The sequence below is a fragment of the Neospora caninum genome, chromosome VIIa, assembly GCF_000208865.1.
Source record: "Neospora caninum Liverpool complete genome, chromosome VIIa".
NCBI lineage: Eukaryota > Apicomplexa > Conoidasida > Eucoccidiorida > Sarcocystidae > Neospora > Neospora caninum.
The window spans coordinates 1,226,890-1,243,972 of NC_018393.1; the positions used below are offsets into that span (position 1 = coordinate 1,226,890).

Below are 17,083 nucleotides of genomic sequence, written 5' to 3' on the forward strand. Positions count from 1 at the left end.
GAAGTTGTTTTTCGAATCTGAGGGACGGGCATTACGTCTGTCGCACCACGGGACGAGTAGTGGAACTCCCTCCTGTTCGCGGCATCTTTCACGCAGCTGGTGTGTTGAAGGATTGCCCCATTCTAAAGCAGGATAGTGATACGCTGGCGTCCGTATTTAGGCCGAAGTCTCAAGGAGCGTGGAACATACACTATGCACTCGAAGAGCTGCAGATGAACGAAGACGTTAAAGTGTTTCTGATGTTCTCCTCTACTGCTAGTCTCGTCGGAAATCCCGGTCAAGCCAACTACGCAGCGGCTAACTCGAGCCTCGACGCACTCATTTCGCACCGCCGCAGCAGGGGTTTAGCCGGACACAGCATACAGTGGGGTCCATGGATTGAACAGGGGATGGCAGCAGGTCTCGGCGACCGCTTGGAGCGTGCGGGATTCCGGGGCATATCGAACAGAGTAGGCGTTGAAGTCGTTGGGGCTGTGGTATCTCAAGGAAACACTGGCGACGCCGTGGTCGCGTGTCAGCAGTTTATCTGGCCACGATTTGCGATGCGTTATCGCGGGTGTGTTCCTGCTATCTTCGAGGAGCAGACCAGGTCGGTCACCCTGCGGAGGAGGGACGAAAGAGGCAGCAAGCAAACAACTGGACCGGAGGCGCGCCAGGGTGGTACCTTCGCCAGCATGGCGCCAGACGAGCTGAAGGCGTTTGTCCAAGCAACTGTGTCTGGTGCCGCCAAGCAAGTTTTGGGAAGTGCGGACGAGCCGCCGACAGATGCGCCGCTGCAAGATATGGGAATTGATTCGCTTGGTGCAGTAGAATTCCGTAACAATCTCCAAGATTCTTTGGGTGTGAAGCTGCCGGCAACCATCCTTTTTGATCACCCAACAATAGAGGCGCTTGCAACGTTCCTGGGCTCGCTTCTTCATTCCGAGGAAGGTCGCGAGACCAGAAGCGTGAATGGTGCAAAGATGTTGTCACCTCTGTTAGACGAAAAGGACAGTGTCAGCATCGCGGTGGTGGGCATGGCTTGCAGGCTTCCCGGTTCTGTCAATGACCTGGAGTCCTTCGGTGAAATGCTACTCACGTTCAAGGATTGCATTCAAGAAATTCCTCCATCACGTTTCAGTATAGATGAAGTCTACGATCCCGATCCAGATGCCAAAGGCAAGATCTACGTCCGAGAGGGAGGCTTCATTGACGGCGCGGAACTCTTTGACAACAGATTCTTTGGCATCTCCGATGCCGAAGCCAGAGAAATGGACCCGCGACAGCGAATTTCTCTGGAGGTTTCTTATGAAGCATTTGTTGATGCTGGATATTCTCGGGAGGAGTTGCTAGGTTCGCCCGTTGGGGTTTTCGTCGGAGCGATGAACCACGATAAGCTGTACGATGACTTGCGTCAGCTTACCAGCTACAGTGGCACATCGACCGCCCTAGCCATTCTCTCAAATCGCCTCTCGTACACGTTCGGCCTAACGGGACCAAGTATTATGATAGACTGCGCATGCTCGTCCTCCTTGGTTGCTATGGATTACGCAAATATGGAACTGCGTCAAGATCGTGCAGGGCTATGTTTGGTTGTTGGTGTCAATATTATGCCAACAGCCGACCCCTATGTTCACTGCTGCAAGGCACGAATGCTTAGTCCCGACTGTCGCTGCAAGGTTTTCGCTGCAAATGCCAACGGATATGTGCGCAGCGAGGGATGCGCGGCCCTAATACTCGAACGCACAGCTGCACACACACCAAGAAACATCAAACCATATGCCAACCTACTGGGAACAGCTAACAACCACGTGGGGAGGAGCGCAAGCATTACATCCCCTAACGGGCCTGCACAACAGGCAGTCGTCCGCGCAGCCCTCCGCAGCGCAAATGTTAAATCGCCTCGATCCGTTGCGGTAGTGGAGACACACGGGACGGGAACGTCTCTCGGGGACCCCATCGAGATCGGGGCTCTCCAAGCAGTGTATGGGCAGGGGACAAGTGCTGACACACCTCTTGTTCTGGGAGCTCTCAAGTCGCGCATTGGTCACACAGAAGGGGCTGCAGGAATTGCTGGCTTCATCAAGCTTATCTGTTCACTTAGACACAGGATAGCCCCGCCAAATCTGCACCTCAAGCAATTCAACCCCCACATCGACATCTCGACGGCAGATTCCTCAAGGCCATTCCTGCTACCTACGAAGCCGTACCCCCTAGATACTCTGATGGTTGGACAGAAGAACGATCCACTTCTTGGAGCCGTAAGTTCATTTGGGTTTGGAGGTTCCAATGCGCATGCAATCGTAGAGGTCCCTCCCATCCAAGGCCCCGCAGGTCCGGAAATAGCCGAAGCCGGACTCAGACGTGCGCAGGCGGCTGCTGACGAGCCACACCAGCCAATGGTATGGCTTTTCACAGGCCAGGGGTCTCAGTATGTGAACATGGCGAAGGCCCTCTACGAGGCGGAGGATAGCTTCCGAGAGACAGTGGAAGAATGCTCCGCATACCTAGCAGCAGAGAATCTGATGCCAGAAGGAGGCCCGTCGAGCCTGGAGGAGATAATCTATCCGAGGCAGGACGAAGATGCTGAGGAGGCAGAGCGTCTGCTGATGCAAACCCAGTACTCGCAAGTGGCCATTTTCGTTGTTGAGTTGGCGCTCACTCGGGTTTTGAAAGAAAGAGGCCTGCGTCCAGCAGCCGTTTTGGGTCACAGCCTTGGCGAATACGCCGCTGCAGTCACAGCAGGAGTATTTTCGTGGCGCGATGCGCTCCGAGTTGTCGCCGCCAGAGCACGCATAATGTCTGAACAGGAGCCACAGGACGGTGTCATGGCCGCATGTCGGCTGTCGGCCGCTGAGGTCCAAGCGGCGTTAAATTCAGAACTGAAGGGCCTGACCTCTGTTGCTGTCGCTGCTGATAACGGCCCGCGAAGTGTTGTGGTGTCCGGTAGAAGGGCGGAAGTCGAACAAGTCCTATCATTCTTCAGTATGTCAGGAAAGGCTCGCTTCCTCAAGGTGTCGCACGCCTTCCACTCCCCGCTAATGGCAGGCGCTGTCGAGCCTGTCCGTCGCCTCTTTGAGGGCGTCGAGTTCTCGGAGCCGGCGATTCCGTTTTCATCCACAGTTCTTGGCCGCCTTACTGTCGGCGGCGAGTTGGGAAACGCGCTCTACTGGGCCGAGCAGATCACAAAACCTGTCCGATTTCGGGAGGCGGTGATAGCAACGTTTGACGGCGGCGTGGTGGGGCTTGCGGCTGTAGAGGTTGGACCGAAGCGGACGCTAGCGAATATCGGGCCAGCGTGTGTTAGTATCTCTACGCATCCGGATTACGTGTGGTTGAGTGCCATCGACGGTCCATCTGCATCCGAGTCGGCGTCGCAGTTCCAGGCTTTCTTGAAGGGGGTCGCGTCGTTGGCTAAGCGTATAGTTCACTGGAACCAGAGGTAAGTTTGGGCAATGGTCATCTGCGTGTGAGGTGCTTTCGTTGTCCCGTCGTACAAGGCTTTATTGAAACTGTGGCACACGTTGTGCCTGCGCAAGAAAACTGAAACCTTGAGCGCGACAGGTGCTTGCCTGAGGACATCGGTCCAATTTTTTGTCGTGCCACTGTTCTTTTATAGGCCTTTCCCTCTAGCACGGCTGCAGGAAGGGAAGAACGCTGACGAACGTTCCAGGAGTCTGACTAAAGCGGGTCCTCCATCGCTCCCGAGTATCTGGAGCGAAAAATGGTCATACCATTCCGACGTTCCCCAGATTGATGGGCTCAACGCGAATCCAAAGAAAGCTTGGATAATTGTTGGCGTTCCGTCGCAGCACATGGCTGGAGTTCTCCAGAGTGTGAAACGAATGGGACTGGACACGTCACGAGTCTGCGGCTTAGGCGCCATTTCGTCACTGGAAACGCTTCGGAACCTTGTGCAAGGAGGGTCTTGGGCAGGCATTCTGGTTGTTTCCGGGCTTTGGACAACAACATCAGCAGTCGAGTGCCTGACAGAAACGGCCCACATTCTGCTCCAATATGCAGACCTTTCTAGAGAAATGGAGGTGCCGCCATTGGCTGTTGTTACCCGGGGAGCGCAGCGGGTTGTACAGTCGCCAGAAACATTGAGTCAAAAGGCGATAGCAAGCTTTGATTCGGAGCCGCCAGAGGAACAATGGACTGCCCAGGTGCATGACGATGTGCCTCTCCACGCCGGGTTGCTGGCCTTCTGCAGAACGGCACGTTTGGAGATGGAGCGGTGTTGTCGCCAGTTGAAACCTCTTTTATACTTTGATACCGACGGGGTACACCCTGGGCAGTCGAAAGAAGCGCTCGACCTTCAACTCGAAGCGGTGTTCCAATGGTTGTCTAAGGAGGACGTGCAGGCGCCTTCATCCGAGCAAAACAGGACAGAGTCTGCCACGCTCAACGAATGGGATGTAGTTGTCAGAGGACAGTCGTACTTTGTTCCTCGAGCTAACTCTGTCCTTTTGAAGCAGCCTCGGATTCCTGCAGTCGACAGTATACAAAGTTCCAAATCTTACATTGTGACAGGAGGGTTAGGTGGCATAGGCGTTGTTGTGGCGTCTTGGCTCATGCGGCAAGGCGCAGGCAAGATTTTCTTGTGGTCCAGAAAGGGAATACCGACGGACGATGTGAAACAAACTAGTCAGTGGTGTGAGCTGAAACACGCCATGGAATCCGGGCAAATCCAAACAGTGAGATGCGACGTTTCGGTGATCGAACAAGTTAGAGATTCGATTGGTTTGGCTGTCGCCGACTTGACCTTGGGCGGGATTTTTCACTGTGCAGGCACGGAAGGCAAAGGAAGGCTGCAGGACCTGTCCCAGCATGACATTGCTGGCGTTTACGCTTCGAAAGTGGAAGGTGCGTGGAATCTCCACCGCATCTGCAAGGAAATGTCCATCGACAAGCACCTAGATTTTTTTGTGTTATTCTCGTCGATAGCCGCACTGCCAGGAAACGATGCCTTTGCAGCCTATGCTGCTGCAAACGGCTGCCTTGACAACCTAGCTGAACACAGGAGAAGCCTCTCGTTGCCAGGGAAGAGTATCCGATGGGGCCCGTGGTTAGATGTAGGGATGGCAGCTCGAACGTCGTCCTTTGAACGTGTCATGAAATCACGCGGCATTCGTGGCTTCCACAACGAAGAAGCAATTTCTCTTCTTGAGGTTTTGCTGGGTGCAGAAGAAGATCTCACGTGCTGCGCAGCAGTTCATGTGGACTGGCGCATTTACGCACATATCTTCGGTTCTCACGTGCCCGCTTGGTTGCAAGACGTAATTCCAGGTTTGCGGAAAAACTTGACTGTTACGTCAGAAACGAGCACCACGGGTCAGAGGCATGATTCGATGGATCTCCAAGGTGTCGAATCCGCTGTTCTCGACGTAGCACGAAAGATGTGCGGAGGCGAAGATCCCGTGTCCACCTCTACAGAGATAAGCTCTCTGGGACTGGACTCCCTTGGTGCTGTGGAATTCAGGAATGCGTTGCAGGAGTCGCTCAACATAAAACTGCCTGCTTCCCTCCTTGTTGAGTACCCATGCCTTAAAGATATTATTCAGTTCATTATGGAAAATTGCTTCTCCGACGCGGCAAAGTCGGCGACTGAGTTGGTGCCTCTATTAACTCGTGATCCTGCCGCAGTTGACCAAGGCTTCGCAGTAGTTGGAATGGGATGCCGAATTCCCAAAAACGCCATGACACCTGAAGGTTTCTGGGAGATGCTGCTTGATGAAGTCGACGCTGTGTGTGAGATACCGATGGAGCGATTCAATATAGATGCGTTCTACGATCCAGACCCTGAACAAGATAAATGCTACACTAGGGACGCCGCGCTCCTCGACCATCCGGATCTCTTCGACAACTCGTTTTTCAACCTAAGTGATCAGGAAGTCCTCGCAATCGACCCTCAGCAGCGCGTGTTGCTAGAAGTAGCCTACGAGGCGTTTTTCGAGGCGGGATTCACAAAAGAAGCTCTCCTGGGCAACGATTTCGGCGTTTTTTGCGCAGCGTACAACAATGACTTCCAGTTTACCAACCTCACCCAAGGAAAAGCGACAATGTGCGTTTTTGACAAGCAAGAAGGTCGAGGTCGAATTCCATCGCTTGGAGAAGCAGCAGGGTATCCTGAACCTGGCGGTTTCATGTGCTTCATTCCGAACAGAATCTCGTATTCCTTTGGCCTCACAGGACCGAGCATTGGAATTGATGCCGCCTGCGCTTCGGCCTTAGTTGCCTTCGATGCCGCTATAACGAAACTGAAAACAGGAGCATGCTCAGGCGCACTCGTCGGGGGAGTGAACATAATTTTGAGTCCAACATTTTTCCTCGGTGGCTGTAAAGCGCATCAATTTTCACGTGCCGGGAGATGTAAAACGTTCGATTGCAGTGCCGACGGTCTTGTGCGTGGAGAGGGGTGCGGAGCAGCTTTCTTACTTCCAGTGGCAGCTGCGAGGGAAAGAGGCATCTTCGTGCACGCTGTCGTTAGGGGTTCCGCTACTTGCCATTACGGCCGAAGCTCTCAGATCACCTCTCCAAACACACGAGCTCTGGCCCGTGTACTGCGGCTTTCGCTGCAAGATGCTAATACGGAACCCTGTCTTGTGCGGTACTACGAGGCACACGGGACTGCCACCGTTCTTGGAGACGTCATTGAAATGTCAGCAGTTAGAGACGTCTTTCAGAATGATCGAAACCCTGCAACACCACTGCATATGGGTACGGTGCACAATAATATTGGGCACCTTGATGCGGCAGCTGGAATTGTGGCTTTCATAAAAACTGTCTTGTGCCTTAAGCACAGATTCGTTCCGGCAAACATTCACTTCAAGTCCCTGCACCCAGATATCCATGGAATTGACCCACAGCTCATTAAGTACACGAAGGAATCCCAGAGAATAATGACAGCAGATCACGTTGCGGGCGCTAAACAAACAATCTTCGGAGCAAACTTGGCATACGGAATGGGTGGCAGTGTTGCCGCTCTGATAACCGAGTCTGGCGACGAAGCAACAGGGAGATACTCACCGACGGTAAGCCTGGTTTAGCCACGGGTGGATACGGGTAATGTCGTTCTCTCCGTATCATTTGAAATCACGAGCCCCAGCAGGTTGCTTCGTAGCTTTTTACACGGAGCCGGTGTAGCCCCGTTAAACCTATCTTGAAAAAAGGAATTTGACAGACATATCTCCCGATCGTAGAGTCGGACATACTCCGCTGAGTCACCTCTTCGCTCAATCTCCCGTATTGTCACGTTACTTTCTTTTTACTACTGTTATTTCTCTTTTCTGTCCAGGCCGTTCCACGCCCTGTGTGGAATCACCGTCAATTTCCTTTAAACACGCAGAAGTTCGTCTATCTTATGGGCGCCATGGGACAGATCTCGATGGATGACATGCCGACTCCTCAGTCTGATGTCATCCACGTAATGAAACGCCTGTCAGATACAGCATTGAACGTTGCCTTCATGAGACAACTGCGTCCTTCGACGTGTGGCACAGGCAATTTGCGCTCGGTGTTTCTAACCGGTGCCACAGGGTTCATTGGCAGCCAGGTGCTCTTTCATCTTCTCCAGGTGAAGCGTCAGGATACCAAGCTGGGAACAGACGGTGCGAAGCTGACGATATTTTGTCTGGTTCGCGCTAGGGACAGGGCCCACGGCATGTATAGAATCAGAGACTCTTTAGCGGGACGTGGAATCGAATGGAATCCTGACTTTGATCAGCAGGTAATCCCTGTTGTCGGCAACTTGGAAGAAGGTGAAAACATGGGTTTGGGACCGAAGCAGATGCAGTACTTGGAGCAAACGGTTGACGCCGTCTACCATGCCGCCGACTATGTGAACTTTGCCTTACCATATGACGCGTTAAGGAAAGCAAATGTACTATCGTTGGTACCCATCCTGAAGCTGTGTACAACGCATGTGGCGAAGCCTTTGCACCTCGTCTCAAATTTCGCACACCACCTCCAGTATTTTGCTGGGTTTTCAGAGGATTTGAATGTTGCTGTGGATGAAACAGTGTCACCACCTTTGACTCCTGGATTCGTTGACCGTCTTGAACAGCAAATGCCTGCCGGGATTATGGGATACCCCTGGACGAAATGGGCTGCTGAGGAGATCATTGGTCGTATGAAAGACGTCCTCCAACAGCGTTGTGAAGAAGAAAGCCAAAATGCTCCTATGGACGACTCAGAGAAGAAGGATATCCTTTCGAAGTTCCAAGTGACGGTTTACCGATTGCCAAACTCCTGTGTATATTACAAGAACGGCTACACAAATTTCGCAAATGCGTCGCTGTCACTTGTATTAGCCTGTGCACAAGAACGGATGGTTCCCCCTGGCGTGCTGCCCGTCGGTGCGCCTTTCCTGACAACACCAGTAGATCTAATCACTGGGGTCCTAGTCAAACTGTCAATGACGGAGAAAAAGAAACACGACGTTTACCATCTAGTATCCTTAAGGGCAGCAAGAAGGACACACGTTTTGCAGGTGGCAAAATGGCTCTTTCCGGATATCGTCGAATGTACAGTCGATGAACTTTTCAGGCGCATCGACGAAAACAAAGAGAATTCACCAGTGCATCCGCTAAGAGCGGCAATGAGAGTAAGGACGCAACGTATGCATCTCTCCATTAAACGCTCTGGTCGGTCTAAGTGTCCCTATAAAAAGAACAATTGCGCACTAGTCCGCCTCATTTTTTTCTTGCTTCGATGTGGATGTGTGTGTGATTTCTCGCGGATAATATCATCCTCTAGCAGCACATTATGTTTCCGGGCCACAACAGAACACCTACGCATAATCCGTTGGTTGCCGGAATTTTTCTTGCATTTCGTTTCAGAATAGATACTCGTTGTCACTTTGACAGGTTGCACGTGCTTCTACAATAACCGCCAATACGAACTACGTCCCGTTGTGTCTGCGTTTGTTGTACTTGTGTAGTTTTGGCGGAGGTACTGGTACTCCTCGGACACGGATCGTGACAGCCCGTTTCCGATAAGGGTCAACAATGTCGACGAGGATCTCCCAGGTGTAATGGCTACCTTCCCCAGCCTTGCAGATACTTGGCTAAGAATGGCAACATACTGGTAAGTTCCTCTACCAATCCAGTCAGAACCAGTGCTGGACAGTGGAGCACGCGTTGTCCTATTGACCTATTCGCCGACCGGTCCATGGCTGATTATTTCCTGATTTTGTTGTTCTTGTGTTCTCCCACGAAAGAGTTCCCCGTGAAGAACGTTCGGTCTGAGTTTTTTTTTGACGAGAGTGATTCAGACAATACATCTACGCGGAAGGGATAGAACGTAGTTCTGTTGTGGGCGATAAAAACTGGATGGGCGAAACGACTGGCACTGCTCCTAGAGCCGCGCCGCTTCTGAAGAGCAAACGGAAATGACAGTTGATGCATTTCAAACCATCGCACCTTCTTAAGGCACGGCTTCCGGTTATTCGTTGTACGGCTAGGTCCTGCTTGTTTCAGGGAACGCACTGCTGTAGCCAGGAACATGCCTCAAGAAGGATGCTAGTTCTTGTAGTTGTGTACCTGATCACGAAGCCAGGGCCTTCTCACCCACTGAGCAATTCCAAAGTAATTGCTCCAGTGCCCCCGCCGAGAAAGTTCCAGGGTGTGACGTGTCGCCTTCCGGTTAAAAAGAAATGCAAACGACTCAACTTTTTCGCTATTTCTCTCATGCTGGTGCCAAATGCGTCCCTGCTTTCCTTGCTGTCCTTGCAGCATGAAAAACTACCACTTGGTTCGACATCCATTCACCCTCGCAATTCCCTTCGAAATCCTGAAGAAAGCTGTCGCTGGTATCGACCAGAGACTAGTTGAATTGCTTTCATTGCCGTTACATACTCAGCAGCTCCTAAACGAGGTTTGCTCGACAGAGGATGGCACAGATATGTCAGCTCTGATGGCCATGATCGACCATGCAACCCTGAGGAAGTACGACGACTGCGTCACTTCTGAAGTTCCAGATCCGCGAGCACGTGCATAAAAGAGATAAGTCTCCCGCGTCTTTTCTTCGGCAGCAGGCCTTCGTATAGTTGAAAAGATAAAAACTTCTGCCGTGATTTGACGGCTCCCCAAGAGTCCCCACCTGATTTCTCCATCCCAAGAGTTTGCTTCCCCCTGCGTATACTTGCATGCGGAAAGTCTCCTCGTTCTTCACCTTCTCATGCTGAACATACGACGCAACAGCGAGAACCATTTTTACCGCGAACCCGGGTCTGCCCGAATCCCAAAGCATACGCGAAGTGTAAAGACCAGCAGAACAGGAGAGCGAACAACACACATAAAGTCCATAGTATTGTTGTGGTGTCCGTGCTCGTCGGTTGGGCTACCTCAACGTGGATCTGCACCAGCAGCTGATCCCCCGTCTCACGTTAATGGCTAAATGCTAAAAAAACAGCTCATGAGTCCGTTTACGTTGCACACCTCGTGCAAACAGGTACTACTGGGAATGCGTCACGATCGCGCTTAATTTCAATAGCAACACATGACTAATTGGGGTACCACAAAGAAACAGGCCAAAATGGAACGTGCGCCTGCCTGTTTAGATTTCACTACCGTAGCTTGTAGCTTTGCCCTCCTTCATGCAAACTGTTGTGGGGGGCTCCAATGCTTGTTCTGCGCGCGCGGCCAACGACGACACACACGTTTTCTTGATGATTCATGCCAGCTCACTTAACAGGCCGAGAAGCATGTCACACATAAAATTGCAATGACGCGAGGTCGTTGTGTGGCAGCATTGCAAAACCCTCAGAGATGACCCGGTTTCCGACAAATCAACCCATTCTGAATGATCGTACTAGGCCTGCCAGAGAGGATGTGTATCTTGCTGTATTTCGAAGTATTCATGTATCAGATGTGAGTAGGTGCCAGTCTTCGGAGTGCTTTGCCGCTCGTCCTGCTGCTCTGGATCATCTCACATCCTTCCAATTCCCCGCCGCAAATTGCTCGGGGTGCGTCTACGTTAAAGGGCCCGTCCATTTGCCTTTAGGCGTTGTATCGTCCTGCGGCGCAACGTGGCTCAAGCGCCCGCCATCATCTGAGGCTTGTGCAGCGCATCATGTTGACAGTAGTGTCTTGGTTCCCACATTGTCGGTTAATGCTGCAGGAGAAAGTTTGTCCTCTACGGAGCCTGATGTCCTCTGACTGGGTTCAAAGTGATCACTGTCTGGTGCGGGGGGCTTTTAAGAACGAAGAGATCGCCTCTCGCCAGAAGCGGTTTCTAGAATTGGTTCTGGTGCATTTTGAATACTGTTGAGCACGCATTTGACACATGTTTTTCTGTTCGTGAAAATATTGGTTGTCAGTTACTGCGTACCTAGCGCTTGCAGGGGGTAGGTTTTCTTGAGGATCTGAACCCGGTTTCCTGGTAGGACGTTCGGCAATGGTGAGTTTACCTTCGGTATTCGGGAATTATGTCCCGCTGCCCCCAAAACAGTTCACTAGTCGAGCTGTGCAGTTTCTTGTCAGGAATATCCCTTTCTCTTGTCCCATGCTATGGCGGCTCATCCATGTCGAACTCCTTACTCTGCGGGTGGTGCAGTTCCTGTGCCTTGCCGCACGGTGCGGCGGACGAAAAGACCACGACACACCACCTCGAACCTTCGCATTTAACGATTACAAACTAAAACCATTCACGGCCGGGGAGAGAGAGGTCAACCACGGTAGCGGGTTGACAGCGTTCTCCACATTTTAAGGTTCATAAGTGTCAAAGGGCCGCGACCAATGCGCTGTCACGTTAAGCGAGCAAACGAAAACACTTCTTAAAACCTAACTAGTGCAAGGCAATTGAGAAAAGCATGTGACTGTAGATGGTCAACATTGAATTGTATAACACATTCTAGTGACTGCGAGAAAACTCCTTCATTTTCAGGTCACGGCCAAAAAAGGAGCTCCCTGAACCGAGCCACCCCTCATCGCTTTGACTTTGTTCCACGGTCCAGCAACAAATCTTATTTCGAACCACCATGCTTGGCACCTTCTCGTAACCAGTCTTCTGTTTGTGCGCAATATTATGATGATCGAGAAGTCGAAAACCGTATCGCTCCGCTGCTAGTATTAAGACAGAACGTTTTGAATGTTTCTTTGCTCATTACGCACGTGTGGATTGCTGCGGCTGGTTCAGCCACAGCACGACTCGCACTGAAATGGCAACGCACAACGTTGGATGAAGTGGACAATGCAGGTGCTCCATCTCACAAGAACATTTTCTTCCAGTGTTTTCGTGGTGCATGCAAATTGTTCCAGTCTCTTCCTGCGATGGGTTTCTTTTTTATGTAGCCCTCAATGTGACTTTCCATCTTCGGACTGTTCTTGAAGCTGGCAATGAGGCGATGCAGCAAAGGCACTCGGGGCACGGCTGCGCTATACACGCACTTGAACAACTCTACACGCTGCTCTGCCGAGCCTCTTTCACCGTAGCCGTCGCCCGCGTCTTCTGGGCGGTTGGTTACCAGAGATCCGCCAAACGACGATCGGAATAAGCCACCAGAGTCAAACGACTCTTGAGTTGACCGCGGCCTACCATGAAAGCCCGTAGCCATATGGCCGCTCCGCACCTGAGCAGTCAAACATAGCAGGCTCCGTTAGAGCAGTTCACTGAAACAAACGCATGCACATGCTTCAGAGATCATAGAAAAGACATGGCTGTCTGCACCCTGCTATCACCGGAGAGTGTGTAACTAAGGAAGACAGGCATGCATGACCATCCGCACCAGGATCGGAGACGATCGTCATCTTGTTTCTCAGGGTTATGAGTGCTTCCGCAGTGGAGGGTGAGCGGCGGGTGGTACCCTGACAGGGCGTCTGCAAGTATCTCACCCTTCCCATGCGGGTGACTCACTCGTAGCTGGTCCGTTTCATCGTCGATCTCCACTTGGACGCCAGGTGCAATATATCCGGTAAAATCCTCGCGCTCCATCCAGTCGGTCGCCTCAAGACTGTCTGCGTTGGAATCCCTACAGTTCGGAGATAGCTGATCATGCAAAACCTCTCCGAAGTCTGCTTTTTCTCCGCGCTCGCTGGATCTCGGGTTGTCCTTCGAGAGCGGCCCACCGACCATCAACAATCCCGTCTCCGTTAGTGAGCAGAGGTGAAGGATTTTGCTGTCTGGACCAGCAACAGCTTGCCAGCTGGACAAACGAAAAAGGATAGCGCATAACCAAATGCAGTTTTTTTCGTAGACACAGAGGGAGCGGTGATTTGTCAGTCGAGCCTGTTTATGGAAACCACAGTAGCCACGGTGACGCTGAGTTATTGTCCAGACCACTTCAGTTCCTGGCAGCAGCAGTGCTGGATTCCTGCTCTTGTGAACGAATGTGAACGTTGTCTCCACCACAACTGCTGTATCTGGAAAGCAATTTCCAGTGACCACATGACTGTGACGCCCAGAGCTTGCTCCCCCTAACCTGCAGCTACGCAGTGGCCGTCTCCAATATTAAACCTATACACCAGCAGCTCACTGCCACGCTCCACTGCGCATGGGTATAGGGTGTCCAATTGCTTCAACCCATCAACACAAATGAAAAACGTCATGGAGCTGCACAGTTCCCAAAGCGGTAAGATGTCCCTGCTTTCCGCCCGATGAAAGCAATTGGCAGGGCACTTACCGTCGGAGCAGAGGCTGGATCCGAATGACTCCGCCCTGGTTGCATGAAGACCATCGATTACTGAACGAAGCGCCTAGATCTCCCTCATCCGTGCATATGCATATCAACCGGAGCGTCTTTGCCGCTGCTCTGTAGCGTGCAAGATCTCTAGACGTGACAGTGGAAAACCTGGAAGCGTGGCTGACTCCCGCGGTGTGCGCCCGTTCACTCCTTGCTCCTCGGCGCTCCGTCTCAAAAACTTTCAGCATAGTAGCCGCTGTCGCAGCATCCATAGCGAGAACGGTGGCTTGTCGCGACGCATCCAGCGGTGCTTTTTCGCACTTCGAATCCTGGCGGTTCCGGCAACGGGTGGTGTTACGCCCCTTCTCGTGCAAACAAGCGATTCTTTCCCACATCTGTAACGCGTTGGCCTCTAGTGCGTTCGGGTCTGCGCAAGTGGCATCGACTTTCGAACCTTCTTGCCTCTCACTGACATGCCAAGGACCCCGGGCCGTCGTGCGCGTAGAAGCTTTTTCCGTGGAATCGTATCCTATCGGCAGCACGGCTTGACGCTGCTCAGGCTGAGGAGGGAGCTTTTCACCCTCCGGCAATCGGTCTTGCAGTGCTTGCAGCTGTAACGGCAAAGGCAGAAAACTGTCCTGAAGCTTGTCTGAAGAGGCAAGCAAGGAGAGAGCGCTGCCAGCCGCCACAGCTGGCAGGGCGACAGCAACAAGTCCCTTTGGAGTGCACAGCATCCGCATGCTGCCCGAGCTGTCCGCGCCATTACGGGGGGGTCCGGATGACGGGAGGTGGAGGATAACGACGTGGTCGTCGGCAGTTAAATGAAGGAGCTCTCTGTTCCTGACAACCTGGTCGGACAAAGCCTTGTGGGAGTACACAACCGCTCTTGGAGCATGGGCGGCTGAACCTTGAAAGAAGTGAGTGGCAGGGGCATCCACCTCAGTGAAGCTTTCTTCGTTTGTCTTGGAAGGAGTGGCAGCACTGTCCGTGCGTTGGTGCGCCGTGCTCTCCAGGAGTCGCCACCGTGCGATGTTGTTGCTCGCTCGGCTCGAGTCGTGAAGGACTTCAGGGACATATGCCTTTGCCTCCAATTTCTTCCTTCCCCTCACTGGCCACAAGCCGCGTTCCTGAGAATTAGCTTCAGCCTCCCGCGGTCCTTCCGCATCGTTCGCGTCGTCGTAAGCTCGCCCTACGCATGTCCTAAGGACGCATATTGGAACCGACAGCTTGGCAGCAACTTCCCCAGCTACCGGGGCAACTTCCGGTGCCACGACGAGGAGACGGCATTGACTCTCCGCTGCCTGGTATTCCCACAGTTGAGCACATCTCTCTAAATTATTCCTGTTATGCGCACCGTTCTGCGAGGCTGAGTATGGAAGACTGTTTGGGTTGATGGTTTTGCCGTAAACACTCGGGCCAGTATTTCCTTGGACTAGGGCATCAGGTCTGTACGTGTGAAGCGTCTTTCCTCCTTTCCCGAACAATACGGCAGCGTTAGCTGCACTAGCTGTAGCAGCAGCTGTGCTGTCTGCCACAAATGGTAAACTTTCTGGATCTGGGAATGGAAGGAGTATCCCCACGCCTCCGCATTGCCATACCCCAAGCAGATGGGCAAGAATCGCCACGTTGTTGGGTGGCACGATTAACCCGATCGTTGCTCGGTTGAGAGGCTTTTCGTGACACTCCAAGACGCTCGCAGCGCCGGCACAGTCCTCGGAGGGAGTGGAGATGTGCCTGGGACCGCCTTTTGCACCTTGTCCTCGAAGTGCCGGCGGCGTCACCGTCACGTGTAAATATGCCGCAGCAGCCTGCAAGGCTTCAGAGATTGTCCTGACGAACAGACAGATCCACCTCAGAGTCGAGAAAGATCGGATTACCGCTAGCGGAAACTTGCGCTGCGGTCGTGAGAAGGTACTGACAGGTGACAATTAACAGCCCCATCAACAAAAGTCGAGAACGCAACAGGGGAGTGTCCTTCGTGTGACTTGTTGGTCCGGGACCCTAACAGTCAAGTGCACGGCCAGCAGATCTCAGTCCCAATCACGGAACTGCTCCATTTCTCCAACTGGCCCTTTTGCGGTTCTGAGCCGGTACGTCCCCCCTGCCTCCCCAGGCAGAGATCCCTTCCGGAGAAACTGCAGCATGCACAACCCCCGTCGGGCTCCTGTGCCTACCTGGCATGCTCGGCGACTTCTTGGTACGTAATGGGTTGACCAGAGGCGCCGACGTCAAACAGCCTGTCTCTGTGTTTCTCCAGAGACCTCTGAAAAGAAAAGCGGCACGCGCAAATAGCTTCGAATCCTTCAGCTGTTTCGAATGACTACACCCTATGTACTGAATTAAAGCGGCAAACGTCTTTTGCCTGAATTGGTCACAGTGCAGGACACGAAACGTTGCATGCAAAATGTTGGTATGCCGGAAAGCCTGCCTTAAACGTACCTCTACAAGAGTTGCAATTGACCTTCTGCCGTCGTAAGTCGGCCGAAGGTGGGCCCTCTCTGACACCAGCGGAGACGAGCCCTCGAGAACTTTATGCTTATCGCCCCGGATTCCCGGCAACCGTCCGCTAGCGGCGAACGTGAGAGGCGGTTCAGGCTTGCCACCGTGCCGAATACGCGATCGAGTGAGTTGCCAGGATGGAAATGTGAGGCTTCCTTGGGGTATCCCCACGCATCCGGCTTCCTTGCCCGTCTGTAACTGCGGCAGCCTCCCTGCTCGCCGAAGATGTGTGACAGTATGTGACAATGACATCAGGGAAATAAACTCATGGACATTGATGTATGGGTAAGCTTACGCGGGTATACGAACGCGATATAGCTGCTGTGTTGATCAAGCAAACATCTCTACATAGATGCATGCACATATAGGCAAATGAATGCGGCCCTTGAGCAAGCTGTGCCAGGCACCAGAGAGAGATGAAGTGAGAAACGACGAATCCAGCCGTTAGATTTTCAGTTGTGGACCGGGACAACACGACTACGACGGCGGCATAGGCGCACAATAACCCCGAACGTCGCGCGGGTCAAACAAAGGCTAAGACGTGCAGGGGCCCATCGCGCCCAGAGCGTCGCTCCAGAAGTAATATCCTACAAAGTGTTGTCCCACGCCTATCGTGCAGTGCGTCACATCATCTATCGCTACGTATGGGGGATATGGCGAAAACACAACTGACGGCTCTCGTGTGTTGACCTGCACACATGTGGCAATCGGTAAGCACGCGCAATAGAAACTAACTCCTATTGTTATGAACAACAGCTTCCATCACTTGTTGCAGAAACGTCAAGGAACACAGACATATAAAACACGCAATGGAAACGGGAACCTCGAGATATCGTTAGCGAACACAAATTGTTTCGCTGGCAGTCAACGCGTTCGGGCGGCAACATTTCACCTCGGAAAAGCATCCCGGCAGACACTTCTCGTTTACCCCCAAAATAGCCACTCATTAGAGGCGTCAACAGGTGCCACAGTTTCTGTTCCTCG

General features: G+C 52.6%; 2 protein-coding genes across 2 annotated transcripts in view; one reads left to right on the forward strand and one right to left on the reverse strand.

Annotated features, from left to right (window-relative positions):
* The window catches only part of NCLIV_020690 (Soraphen polyketide synthase A, related), a gene marked incomplete at both ends in the record, with an annotated part of 31,349 nt that extends 21,371 nt beyond the window's left edge, over positions 1-9,978 (forward strand). Inside the window, 6 exons of the mRNA XM_003882265.1 lie at positions 205-3,421; positions 3,599-7,013; positions 7,277-8,108; positions 8,511-8,584; positions 8,921-9,066; positions 9,714-9,978. Coding sequence (XP_003882314.1) covers positions 205-3,421; positions 3,599-7,013; positions 7,277-8,108; positions 8,511-8,584; positions 8,921-9,066; positions 9,714-9,978 — 7,949 coding nt within the window. The remainder of the gene's footprint in view (positions 1-204; positions 3,422-3,598; positions 7,014-7,276; positions 8,109-8,510; positions 8,585-8,920; positions 9,067-9,713) is intronic.
* Positions 9,979-12,187: 2,209 nt separating this feature from the next.
* On the reverse strand, positions 12,188-16,799 carry NCLIV_020700 (conserved hypothetical protein; the record flags this gene model as incomplete). Its single annotated transcript, XM_003882266.1, has 5 exons — positions 12,188-12,550; positions 12,835-13,123; positions 13,601-15,430; positions 15,775-15,863; positions 16,773-16,799. The coding sequence occupies 5 exons, from the start codon at positions 16,797-16,799 to the stop codon at positions 12,188-12,190; spliced, it is 2,598 nt and encodes an 865-aa protein (XP_003882315.1).
* Between the last annotated feature and the right edge of the window lie 284 nt (positions 16,800-17,083).